The 12,551-nt window shown below is 39.2% G+C and overlaps 1 protein-coding gene across 2 annotated transcripts in view; it reads left to right on the top strand.

The window, feature by feature from the left end:
* The window catches only part of LOC105232340 (interference hedgehog), a 224,120-nt gene that overhangs the window by 182,292 nt on the left and 29,277 nt on the right, over positions 1-12,551 (top strand). For both annotated transcript variants that reach the window (XM_049459116.1, XM_011213992.4), the window contains exons 5-7: positions 8,148-8,306; positions 11,484-11,612; positions 11,972-12,122. In XM_049459116.1, coding sequence (XP_049315073.1) covers positions 8,148-8,306; positions 11,484-11,612; positions 11,972-12,122 — 439 coding nt within the window. The remainder of the gene's footprint in view (positions 1-8,147; positions 8,307-11,483; positions 11,613-11,971; positions 12,123-12,551) is intronic.

Genomic DNA, 12,551 nt, shown 5'->3' with positions numbered 1-12,551 from the left:
CGTTGGATTACTTATTTACTTCGTTGGTAAGAATATCAGCACACGCTTCTTAATCAAACAACCATCTTCGTTGATTATATACATTTTATAGACCCAGAAATGTCATAGCAATAAAACAGAACATTCAAATTCATCACACACGAGTCTAAATTACTGCAGTACTCCCTCCTTAACTGTTCTTACAGCTTTGAAGTTATTATTCCAATCTTAGTTTAAATAAACTTGAGAAATATGCTTTACAGTTTAAAAAATTGTCTCAACTTCTTCGCCAGTCTTATATTTTATTCGATTTACTCTTAGAAAATGAAGTGTCTTAATAGTAACAATAAGCAATAATGGACTTTTCGATCAATCGAAAGATCGATGACAGAGTGAATTGTTCGCTTTAAACTTTAGTAGAGGAGCAATTACGAAGATGTGCGACCTGTAACCAAAAGTGGTGTTCTGGATCTGTGAAACCGTAGCTAAGCAAAAAATATTTTATGAGAGACGTTGTTTGATGAAAGGGGCTGGGAAAATCATGTTCGAAGAACGGCCTTCATCGGCATCTTTGGTGAACTAATTTCTACATAACTGGTTACTTAGCAGTAAAGGCTGATTTAGACTGAGGAAAGCTGAGTAAATAAGGTCATCGAGATAGAGACAAAGCAGTTCTCCACTGCTTCGATTGCATTCCTTACAATCAATATTGTACTGTATTTCAGAACCTTCACATGGCACCTTCTTTGCTCGCACACCTGGGAGGGACTTGTGGGACGGGTCGAAGCCGTTGGAGAAGAATTGTAGTGAGCCTTTTTCACGGATTGATCGAAATTAAGATTAATTAAGATGGAAAGTACGACTTTCAGGCCACTGTGGCGTCTTTCAAGCTGAGGTGGCTGCCATCAAGGTGGCAGTAGATTAACTGCTTCGAAGTGCTTCCTACAGAGAGGTGTGCATTCCACCTGACAGACGAACAAATAATATTGGCTTTGAGCTGTCTGAATGTGAGCTCCAAAGTAGGAAGGATGTCATTAGCCATAACTTCAAGCTTCTTCTATATCGCAGGAAATAGCAAAACTGAAAAGCTTGCTAGGATGGGCACCTTCTCGCATAATACATTCGATAAGAAGCAATTCGGTTTCCGATGTCGTCTAGCGTTCTGTCGTTGGAGCTTTAGACCTCCAATTAGCTCAGTAAGCACTGGGAATTTGAGCGACTGCGATATCCTTCTGGCTCAGAGTGAATCGTGGACCTTTAGACCTCTATTGAGCTCTGCAAGTGTTGGAACTACTCCGAATTGCAGAGATCCTTCGAACTACTGACACCTAGCAAAGCCAATCTCGCCGCAATTGTATGTAGGTGTTCTAACTGGTCATTGTCCAATAGGTTTACATGCGGTGCGGATAATATTCTGTTGGACGCTCTGTGCCAAAGTTGCATGTGGAAAGACTAGGTGGAATCTTCTTGTCACTTCCAACTCTAAATCCCGGCTTTTACCAGACTGAGACCGAAATATTTTCGTAGACACACCATTGTCAAACCCATCGAAGTGGCTGGGCTGGATATTGACTGCCTTAATAAATTTGTGTTGAACTCAAATAGCTTCGTCGACTCGTGAGGTGATCACCTTAAGGTGTTTTTGGGTGGTAGAAAGGCCGAATACCTGTTTAAATGAGATCCAACGATTTTAGATCAAGCATACGTCCTAACCTAACCTAACATGCAATCTTTCGAAAGAAAAGTAGTAATATAAAACTAATTTACTGTCATTTTGCGACTGTGTTGTTGAAGACTGTTTCTTGCTAGGTTAGGATTTTAGGTCGCTAAAACTGAAAATGATAGTAAAAATTTCCTAACACGTAGGGTTCGAAAACTTTTCCTTCAGATTTGTCGGCTCTCGTCCGAGGCTTACCAGGCTGTTGTTTAGAATTCCTTGGGGCGTTTTTTGCGTGGAGGGTCCCAAACCCAGCGCACAAACCTGAGTAGGGATGGTTCGCCTTCTCACCAAAGCTCGCTCTAAAACGGATGTTTTTTGGCTACTCAGAGGATACTTGGTCTAAGAACGGAAGTCAGGAGCTGCTTGAGCTATACATATGTATATAATCGAATCGTTTCTGGCCACTCTCAAGTGAATGGCGCTCAGAAAACTTTCCTCACTTGGATAAACTTCTACACATGACTCCATCCAGAATGGGTCCAAGTTCTTAATAATTCCTAAATCTTAGTTACGAAGCTAAATTTCAATCAAAATTGTATTTGTAAAAGAAGCTTGACCTAATCCTGCCTGATAGTTTGTGGTGCCACATGTTACTGATGAGCAGCAGCAAGCTATTTTGAAACTTACGTCTAAAGCCAACAAATGTCTGCAGACACATTCCTGTGTAAGTATGTAAGTTGCTATAATCTGCATGCACTTTATACCGTTATAAAACGTGTAGACGGGATAGCACGTCCCTAAATGAATGAGTATATTGAAAAATATATTATGGTTTCTAATAAAACGTGCCACGCTGTGAGTAAAACTCCAGCACACACACACTCACACAAACCCGCATAGACAATGGTGTTGTAAAAACAATAAAGATGAGCATAAAAATAACAGTAACAATGCCAATAGCGTGGAGAATGCAAGAAAGTGCAGTAAATGCAAGCAGTTGGCAGCCATTTCCACACTGCGACAGTGCCTACCAACAAATTGGGTACTTAACACACACACATACAAAATATACAAGTGTGTGTGTGGATGGGTGCGATCGCAGCAGCGTCTGCGTGTGGAAACAATCGATTGCGATAACTTTTGATTACAATGGGAATATTGAGTAAAAATCACCGGCATAAAAGCAAATATTGTCAGGGCTGTCAGTCTGTTGCCAGCACACCAGCGCCACCACAAAATGAGTCTATTTGCCACAACACTACCTACACACAAGGAATTGTTGGAATTGTTGGTCTACTTCCTGCCTTCCTTCCATCTTTGTTAGCGGAGCGCCTCACCATCGTTTTCCCAAAAGTAAAAGGTGTCTCGAAATTCAAAGCATTTGCAAATTTCAATTTCAATTGAGTATCTCTGCTATGTATGTATTTGTGTCCACACACACACATACGCACAACTTGGCTCCTTCCTGCCGCATTGTTTGCAAGTCTTAACCGTTGAATGGCAACGATTTGCATGCGACAGATTTACTACCATTTCAAATGCAAAACCAAAGTGTGAAAGCGAAGTTCGATTTGGCCAAAAATTTCCAGATTCCTCGTTTGGGAAAACTTTTCAGCCACAAACACCAACACACTGACATACGGCCACAGCTACTCAGTTTGGTGTATGCATACAAATACTTGTTTAACAAAGGCGCTTTCAGTTACCGGCTTTTAAGATATTTTCTGTTGTGGTTGTTGGGGTTGTTGTTGTTGCTGTTTTAGTGACATGTTGATGGCCAGTTTCCGATTTCAATTTGATAGCCATGTTATAGTGGCAGCCATGCGAGCGCATTGGTGGTCAAAGCTAGTCGAGAGTGATAAGCGTGCCCTGTAGGAAATGATTGACCAGAGCGAAAAAAAAATGATTTCTGATACTTAGAAATATTTTTCACCTTTTTGCTGACAAAACTTTAGTTCGAAGTTCAAAAACTTTTGAGTACCTCAAATTATCTATTTTTTTATTCAAAATATATATTAGGTTAGGTGCAGTGACTGAGCCAGATCGCGCTTAAACTACTATATGCAATCCTTTTTGATACTATAAAAATAAAACTCATGACCAGTGCTTTGGTGTTTACTTTCTATTCCCATTAGTTCAGTGAGGGGAACAATAAGGTATAGGCTAGCCTTACTGAGGGCAAAGAGATCTGAGGACTGAGTCTTCGACCGAAAATATTTTGAGACTGCGCTTGAACTGATATCAGCCCAGCTCTGGACACGCTAACGCTAAGCCCAGTAGTAGACGAGTGAGTGGAGTACCGGCCCGTTGTCATTCTACTTTTAGCGAAACAGGGGTGTCATGAAGTCTGAAACTGAAGTTTATAGAGAGTTTCTGTCAATATACACATCCATCAACCTTTACTCCAAGCTTTGACGTATCCCTTCACTTTCAAAACAAGAAAACACGGTACCTTCGCTTGCACGGAAGTTAGAATTCTCTTCACGAATAACAAATAAATAAGTTTCCTTATAAAAACATAATTTTGAAATGTCTGCTTATGACAGCCCTATGTTTTAGTATAAATATTTCGAATTGATGGACCCTCGAAAACCATGATCTATAAAATATTTTTCCAGACTAAAATATTATCATAGACTTTACAGAAAAAAGGAATTCGATAGGTACGTTTTTGAGAGCGTCTGCAATATAGCAAAGGCACTAGGCAAAGGTACCGTCCACTTAGTATCCACGGTGCATGCGATGCTACTATGGGTAGAATAAGATACCGTAATAAGCGAAAGCTGGTGGAATGAAGAAATTGCCACGCTGAAGTAGTTCTGCCACTCAGCTAGACGTCGCCTACAGCGCAATCAGAATGGTGAGAATGAAGACCGCCTCTGAGGAACTTTTAAAAACCAAACAAAGGTCATGAAAACATCCATTGGTCACAGCAAAAGATAATGCTTCGAAAAAGTTGTGAAGAAGCAAACATAAACCCCTTGGGAACTGCTTACAAATTATGTATGTCAAAATTCAAAAATAAGTCTCCGCAGCAAATAACTCATCGTTTACAAGGAAAGTCGTCTGAGCTTTATTTCCGACACATGACCGCATTTGCTATGCTAAGTGAAACGAAACTACAGTGTCATTAGTCACGGCCAATAGAGTCATGGAACCATGGCCAATAGAGGCTGCGTGCGTGAGTTTCGTAATATTGTGTGCAGCACTAAACAAACAAATAAACGCGGTCTATAAGCTCCCTGCTATAAGAGCTTTCCGAACGATATCAAGTGACTCTGCTGAAGTTCTAGCTAGTATGACGTCCATTGACATCCAGGGAGACGAATTTGCACGACTTTTTTTTGAGTAAATAAAGTGGAGAGAACCAAAAGCATCACACTGTGACAGCAAGGTGGTAGACCTCAACCAGAGGATGGTGGACACACAGACTAATCCCGGACATCCAAACGTGAATAGATAGACAATATCGAGACCTAGACTCCCACCTACCCAGAGACTGGTGGACATGGATGCTTTAGTAGCTATCTGTTCCGATTCCGTCACGTTCTTAGTCTATACGGTCCGATGTGTACTGAGTGCATAGAAGACTCTGAGTACGTATTTTTTCAAAGACCATGGTTTGCGACTTCGCTTATACGAGTATGCACCAGAATGTAGGCAACATTTAAGTTTTTGAATATTTGTTATCTTAAAACGGCTTTGAGTTTCATAAATTCAGATTATTGATCCCACTCAACCAAGTACGAATTCATTGGATACTGTTTACTACACAATTTCCTGCAGGGCATGTATGTAAGTATGTTGTTATGTTTGCTATATGATCGTAGGTGGCCGGTGAGCTCGTTTTATTGAAACTGATAAAAATTTGCACTCTAATCGAAGCAATAAATTGCGTATTTTCCATTTTCTTTTAACAATTGCAATTAATTTAATTTTAAAACGAAATAGCAAATTAGGCCTGAAAAAGGCGAATATTGGTAAATTCACAAGTGTGAAGCTGCAAATAATATTCACATATATTGCATTTTTGAACAAATTTAATTTTGTAGAATATATCTCGTATCGAAAGGTATGACTACAGGCTGTGGACAAAAGCACTTCCAGGTTCTCGGCCGAGCTCTGAGCTTCATTTCAGATGGGTCAGAAGGTATAACAATTAAATTTTTACGTAATTGCCATAATAAAAACTGAAGCATTACTCACAGAAGACCCATCAGCAAGTAGCTTAAGGGCACTTGTCTCTTAAAGTAATAAGTAGAGATAAGTAAAACATCAAATGGACCCACTCACATAAGAATATTTATGATCGCATGTTTGCAGCTTAGGAGTCTACATTTTTTTTATTCTTAGAAGCAGCTCATCGCAGCACCTCTGCTGAATTTTCTTTTTTTTTTGGTTTTCGACTGCCAAAAGACGCCGAAAAGCGACGAAGAAAAGCACAAGACGGAAACTTAGAAAAATGCAAGAATGCTTCCAGCTATGAAAATTATGTCTACAAAGGAAATACTCATAATGCTTTCAATTGTTGTTGAGTCGCTGCTGCAGTCGGACTGAATACAAAGAATGTGTATATATGTGTGTGTATGTGAAAATAAATGTGAGTTTATATGAAAAGGTCAGCACTCAACTCTAAAGAAGTTTTGGTAGGAACGTCATAACGCTGCGAGCAAAAAACGGAAAATTCGTGCAATGTGAAGAAACGGGATTACAAAATGGGTACAGCTACGGCCAGTGGAATAGGTATAGCTCACCTAAATGATTGTAAATTTTTGTCTAAAGGAGCAAAAGTTTTGCGCAAACGACAAGCATCTCTGAGGTATATTTTCTTAAAGCACTTCATAAGGGGAATTAACGCTGTATCAATCTCCTTTGGCGTAAGCTGGACCTTAGACTCGAAAACGATTCTTAGCTACTGAAAACTGAAGATTTTTACCTATAAAAGTTCAAAAAGCTTAAATTGTAGGATACAACAAATTTCACTCGCTAATTATGCGCATAACGGGCAGGGTGCCGAGCTGAGTCCGTTTAGCTATGTGTCTATTGTGTATACCTGAACTAGCTTCTTAGTTTATGAGCTATCGCTGTAAAATTATGTACACGTACTTTTCTCTCCAAGACGCTACTTATATGTTGGAATCACCGATATTGAACAACTATAGCGTATAGCTGTCATACAAACTGACCAATGAAACTCAAGTCCTTATATGAAAATTTTTTTTATTTGACGAGATATCTTCACAAAATTTGGCACAGATTATTTTCCAAAGCAGTGCTAAAATATCTGAAGAGATGGTTTAGATCAGATAACGATAGCATATAGCTGTCATGCAAACTGACCGATCAAACTCGAATCCTTGTATGGAAAACTTTTTTGTTTCATCAGATAACTTCACGAAATTTTGTACAGACTTTTATACAAAGCATTGCTATACTCTCACAAGAAATTGTTTAAATTGGACAACTACAGCATAGAGCTGCCATATAAACTAACCTATCAAACTCAAGTCCCCGTGGGGATAACTTTTTTATTTTACGAGATATCTTCACGAAATTAAACATGGATGAGTTTCAAAAACAATAAATTGTTCAGATTGGAGAAATATAACATGTAGCTTCCACACAAACCGACCTATCAAAATCATGCTAAAGCTGTTTTTATGGACTGATGCTATAATAAATGTTTCATCGCAGCCGATGTTTACCTTCTTTCTTGTTTTTTTTTATTTCTTAAAATTAGAATACCCATTTCAATGCCCACAACTGTAACAATGACTGTTTCAATGGAAATGCGCAACTATTTGTGGCAAGTCCGCGCTAGCCTTTTCGCGATTCCAGTCCCTTTTATTTTCAACATTTCCACCGCACACACTTTAATCTGAAATACTTGCTTTTTGCTTTCCTTTTTTTTTTCATTTCAATTGCATTAATTTCCTCAGTCTGGCATTGTGGCTTTCGCTACCTTGTTTTCCATATTTTAATTCGCTTACCACAACATCCGCTGCCAAAGACTTCCTACAGCTCAGACAATTTTAATAAAATAAAAAAGAAATATGCATACATACATATATTTAAGCACGGACGCCTTACTTGAGGCGGAAAATGTGTGAGTATTTTTTTATAATTTTCTCCATTACATTGTGCTACAAAGTGGAGAAAGCGTGATTTCTGCACTTTTTATTTTAATCCTTAAGCGAAAACATATTTTTCCTCCTAAAAGTTTCGTATCAGCGCTGCTTACCTTTATGACTATTATGAAGCATCTTGCTTTTCGTTGTTGGACATTTGCATAATTTTTATTCATTGCAACTTTGCTCATTTTGAACTCTCCGAAAATAATAATATGAAATATGAAATATCTACTTTTCCCCCTTTTAATGGGAACGCACTTTTGTCGCTGAAAGTGGGGCGTGCCACTTAGTTATTTAATATTTTTACTGCTCACATCCTCTTTTTTCCCCTTAACTTGACTAACGGTCTCACAATTTCTTCTTCTTCTCTTCTACAGTACCGCCAAACATCGACGATGCACTCACCTCCAGTGACGTCATAGTGCGCGAAGGTGACAATGTGACGCTGCGCTGCAAGGCGAAAGGTAGCCCGGAGCCATCAATTAGATGGAGACGAGATGACGGCAATAAAATTGTGATCAACAAAACGATGGAAGGTAAATGCTAGTAAATAAGTACTTATGTAACAGCAAGCGCATAAAAAGGAGCGCAAAGCATTTAATTGTCAGCATTTCGTTGTAAAAGTGACACCATTTCCAGCGCTTCCCCACCGCAATTGCACGCCATCCGCTGTGCTCTTGTGACTTTGCGAAATTTTATTACTGTCACTGTGACTTTTTGCGGTTGTGCGGTGTCGTACGGTTAGCTGCCGGTGCTGCTGTCCGCTGCTTGTGTTGTTATCGCACTTCAGGAGATAGTTAAAGCTCTCAGGGATACCTCTATTGTGAGGGAGCAAGTAATGATGTCCTTTGTCACTGTTGGTGGCAATTAAATTATTTAGATTGGTTTGAGCACAGATTTTATGGTCAAGCAGCAGAATAAGTTGGACGAAATTACATTTTTCATGGGGAAGCTTGAGAGTTCGCAGCTTTTAATTTATATTGTCATAACCCCAAACTCCTCCTCAATGCATTACATTGGTGGGGGAAGAAGTTAAGTGTGGTTTAGCAGCCATTAGAGGCAATAACAGAGTACCTGAATAAATCGGGAGTGGGTTGAATATCTTTGTGGAATTTGTGAGGTTTTACACTTCATACTTAAAAATCAGGAATTTGGGGTACACTGGCTAAACACTTTTATATCCACAACATGTTAATCTTGGGGCTCAGAGCCAGTCCAAATTTCATTAGCTGACTTTTATTCCACAACAAGTCTTTCAACTCTCATGGATTCTAGATCCAGCAGTCCATTTGGAACCATATTTGTATAACTTCGTAGATCTTTGCAATAAAAGTATCCTCGAGCCCAAGATGTTACCAGAGCTGACTACTTACGAATATAAAGAAAAAACCGTTCTTCACAGAAGACAGGTTTTGTGAAATACTGATGACCAGTAAGTTCCAAAAGTCATTATGTTGAGTAAAAAAATTTTATGATTTCATAATTGTTCATATTGAAAACATCTTTTCTGTGGAAGCCTTTGACTTCCTGTAATCCTTGATTGATAGAAAGTTTACAACAGCGCGCCAGTTGTTTTTCCTTTTCTCTTTTTAGTGTCAAGTGGAGACTCCAGGTGAAGCCAGGTTTTTCTCCATCTGGTCTCCAACGGAGTGGAGGTCTTCCTCTTCCTCTGCTTCCCCCTATGGGTACTGCTTCGAAGACTTTCAGAGCATAACTTAGCCAGCGTAGCCGCTGAATTAAGTCAATGTCGTTGTATCGCTCTATCGAATGTGATACTCGCCGTTGCCGATTCGAAAAGAACTACAAATCTTCTGCAGAACCTTTCTCTCGAAAGCTCGTAACGTCGATCCATCAGCTGTTGTCATCGTTCATGCCTCTGCACTATATAGCAGGGACGAGAATAGTGACTTGTAGAGTTTGGTCTTTGTTCGTCGAGAGAGGAGTCTACTTCTCAATTGCCTACTCAGTCCGAAGTAGCATCTGTTTGCAAGAGTTATTTTGCGTTGGATTTCGAGTCTGACATTGTTGTTGGTATTAATGCTGGTTCCAGGATAGACGAAATTATCTATAATTTCGAAGTTATGACTTATCTCAGTGACGTGCGAGCCAATTCACGAATGCGATGGCTGTTTATTTGATGAGAGGCGAAATATCTTTCATCTTGTCCTCAGCAGCTATACACTCTTAAAGAAGACTGTAGCTTTTCTATGTAGTTATGCTGGTCGAATTATTTTTACCAGGAGTAGATTGAAGTATTTGCACGACAGGGAATCGCCTTGTCTGAAACCTCATTTGGTTTCAAACAGCTCGGAGAGGTCCTTCCCGATCCTGATACTTTTGGTGTTTCTCAATGTCAGTTGACACAGTCGTATTAGTTTTGCGTAGATACTAAATCCAGGTACAGCGGCAAGTCCTTTCATGCAGTCCATAGCAGCTTTTAAATCGACGAAGAAATGGCGTGTATCTATTCTTTTTTCACTTGTCTTTTCCAAGATTTGGCGTATGGTGAATATCTGGTCCGTTGTTGATTTTTCAGGCCTAAAGCCTGGAGGTCCAATCAGTTTGTTGACGGTAGGCTTTAATCTTTCACACAATACGCCAGAAAGAACCTCATATGTGATGTTGTCGATGAAAAAGGGTGATCTGCGCCTCACTCAAAACTAGACAAACTTCTTCTAGGAGCATTAATTCTTGGCTGACAATATTTAATATCTGAATTTGAGCGGTTGAGCATTTCAAGTCCCCTCGGTTGACGCTGTAACACCAAAAACTCCAACAAAACACAATTTTCTTGGCCAACTCTTAGTGGCCGCCTCAATTTCCGTTGTCCTCGAAGGCTTTCACAGCCAAAATAGCAATTGCTTTGTTTACATTCCATTAAAAACTAATAAGCAAACTACGAACAAGGTCCAAGTTGCATGCCTACAGGTGAGCACCAAATATTACTGCCAGCACGCACACACATATGTATAGAACTCACCTAACCATACACACTTGTACATATAGAGAAGACAGCAGCTGTGTGCGAGGTCCTCTTCAAATGCCTGCAGCCATGCGAATCGAATGCAGCTACGGCATCGGCAACAATTGCAATCGGAACTTTGTCAGCGCTTCACTTGCACACACACACCAACACAAACATGCTTGCATAACTTTGAGGTGCTATAACATGCAACATGCAACTATGGCAACAATGTAGAAATTTGCCAGCTGCGGTGAGTGGCGCCTCACGTTGTCAGTCAGTCAGTCAGTCAGTTAGTTGCTCAGCAATTGTTGCTTTGCCGTAGCAATTCAAAGTGCGCACAAAGGCGCTGGCAAACTTTCTAATAATGGACATGTGGCAAGTGGGTACATGTGTGTAAATGGGAGTGTTTCTAAGTGTGTGTGTGTGTTGAAAGTTTTCAAAGCTATCTGATGCCTTAAGCGTACAACTTTGTTGCTTGTGTTGCAACACTCGCATGCAACATATTGCTAATCAAGATTTTAGGTTTTGTGGATGTGTGAGAGGGGCTTAGCCATAACTACATGCATATACTATACATATACAGAGGAATGAATATACAGACAAATTTGTATTTTAAATAAAAATTTGAGGAAACCAAAAATGGAATTTTACATCTAAAACTGTATATAACAATATATTTATATATTTATATGTAAACTGTGTCCACTATCTAACTTTACACACCTTTTCTGCCTCGTTTCTTTTTCAGTGCTCGAAGTGGATGGCGAAGCTTTGGAGCTAGAGCGCATCTCCCGTCTGCACATGGGCGCTTATTTGTGCATTGCCACCAACGGCGTGCCGCCCAGTGTCTCCAAGCGCATTAAAGTCAGCGTTGATTGTAAGTACCACACATTTAACATAAGCAAAAATTATTTTAGATAATATATTTGTAGTCGAAAAAGTCTTTTCGTTTTTCCATTCAAATTTCAACTTATTTTTTTTATATTTAAATTAAGCTTAAAATCTCGTCTCTCCTTATGGTATGACACAATGTGATTGGTAGACTGGAGATATATGACTGCAACGACATCTATTGACAAAATACGAAAATACTTTTTTGACTACCCAATATAAATACTTAGCTGATACTAATTTATTCCATTTACATATGTTCAAAAAACTTACAGTTATACAAAAAATACACTGGTTAAATATAATTATAACCAAAAAACCTAAAATTTGAAATTACCATTACAGTTTCACCAATGGTTTGGATACCTCATCAGCTGGTTGGCATACCCATGTACTTCAATGTCACGCTAGAGTGTTTCATCGAGGCAAATCCCACTTCATTGAATTACTGGACCCGTGAGAATGATCAGATGATTACAGAGTCCGCAAAGTACAAGTAAGTGCCACAAATATTTATTTTTATTGCCGAAAAAAAATATCTGCATATGTCTGTATGTGGAATAAAATGGCCATATTGGGTCCGCAACAAGGCGAACCCTATCAACATAAGATACATATAGGAATTTACTGACATTTCAACTGCAAAATATTATTGGATCTATAACTACGAGTATATTCGTGCGGTTAACCGGGAGATTGCGTAACTTTCATAGCTCTAATATTGCGAACAAGAACGTTGAAAAGCTATTGATCTCGTGCGTCATTTCGGTATATGTGTGTCATTCATCTAAAGCGTAAACAGCAATAATTTTTCTTTCTCAATTATGTCGAACTTAGTGTCTGAAAAAGTGTGTTATAGCTCTTCCTCGTCACTTTAATATGAACAAAACTTAGAAAGTCCATTATGTCACTCTTAAAATAGGGT

The sequence above is a fragment of the Bactrocera dorsalis genome, chromosome 1 (genome assembly GCF_023373825.1).
Source record: "Bactrocera dorsalis isolate Fly_Bdor chromosome 1, ASM2337382v1, whole genome shotgun sequence".
NCBI classification, from domain to species: Eukaryota; Metazoa; Arthropoda; class Insecta; order Diptera; family Tephritidae; genus Bactrocera; species Bactrocera dorsalis.
The sequence above is the reverse complement of the archived record's forward strand: the minus strand, read 5'-3'. Positions and strand labels throughout refer to the sequence as shown.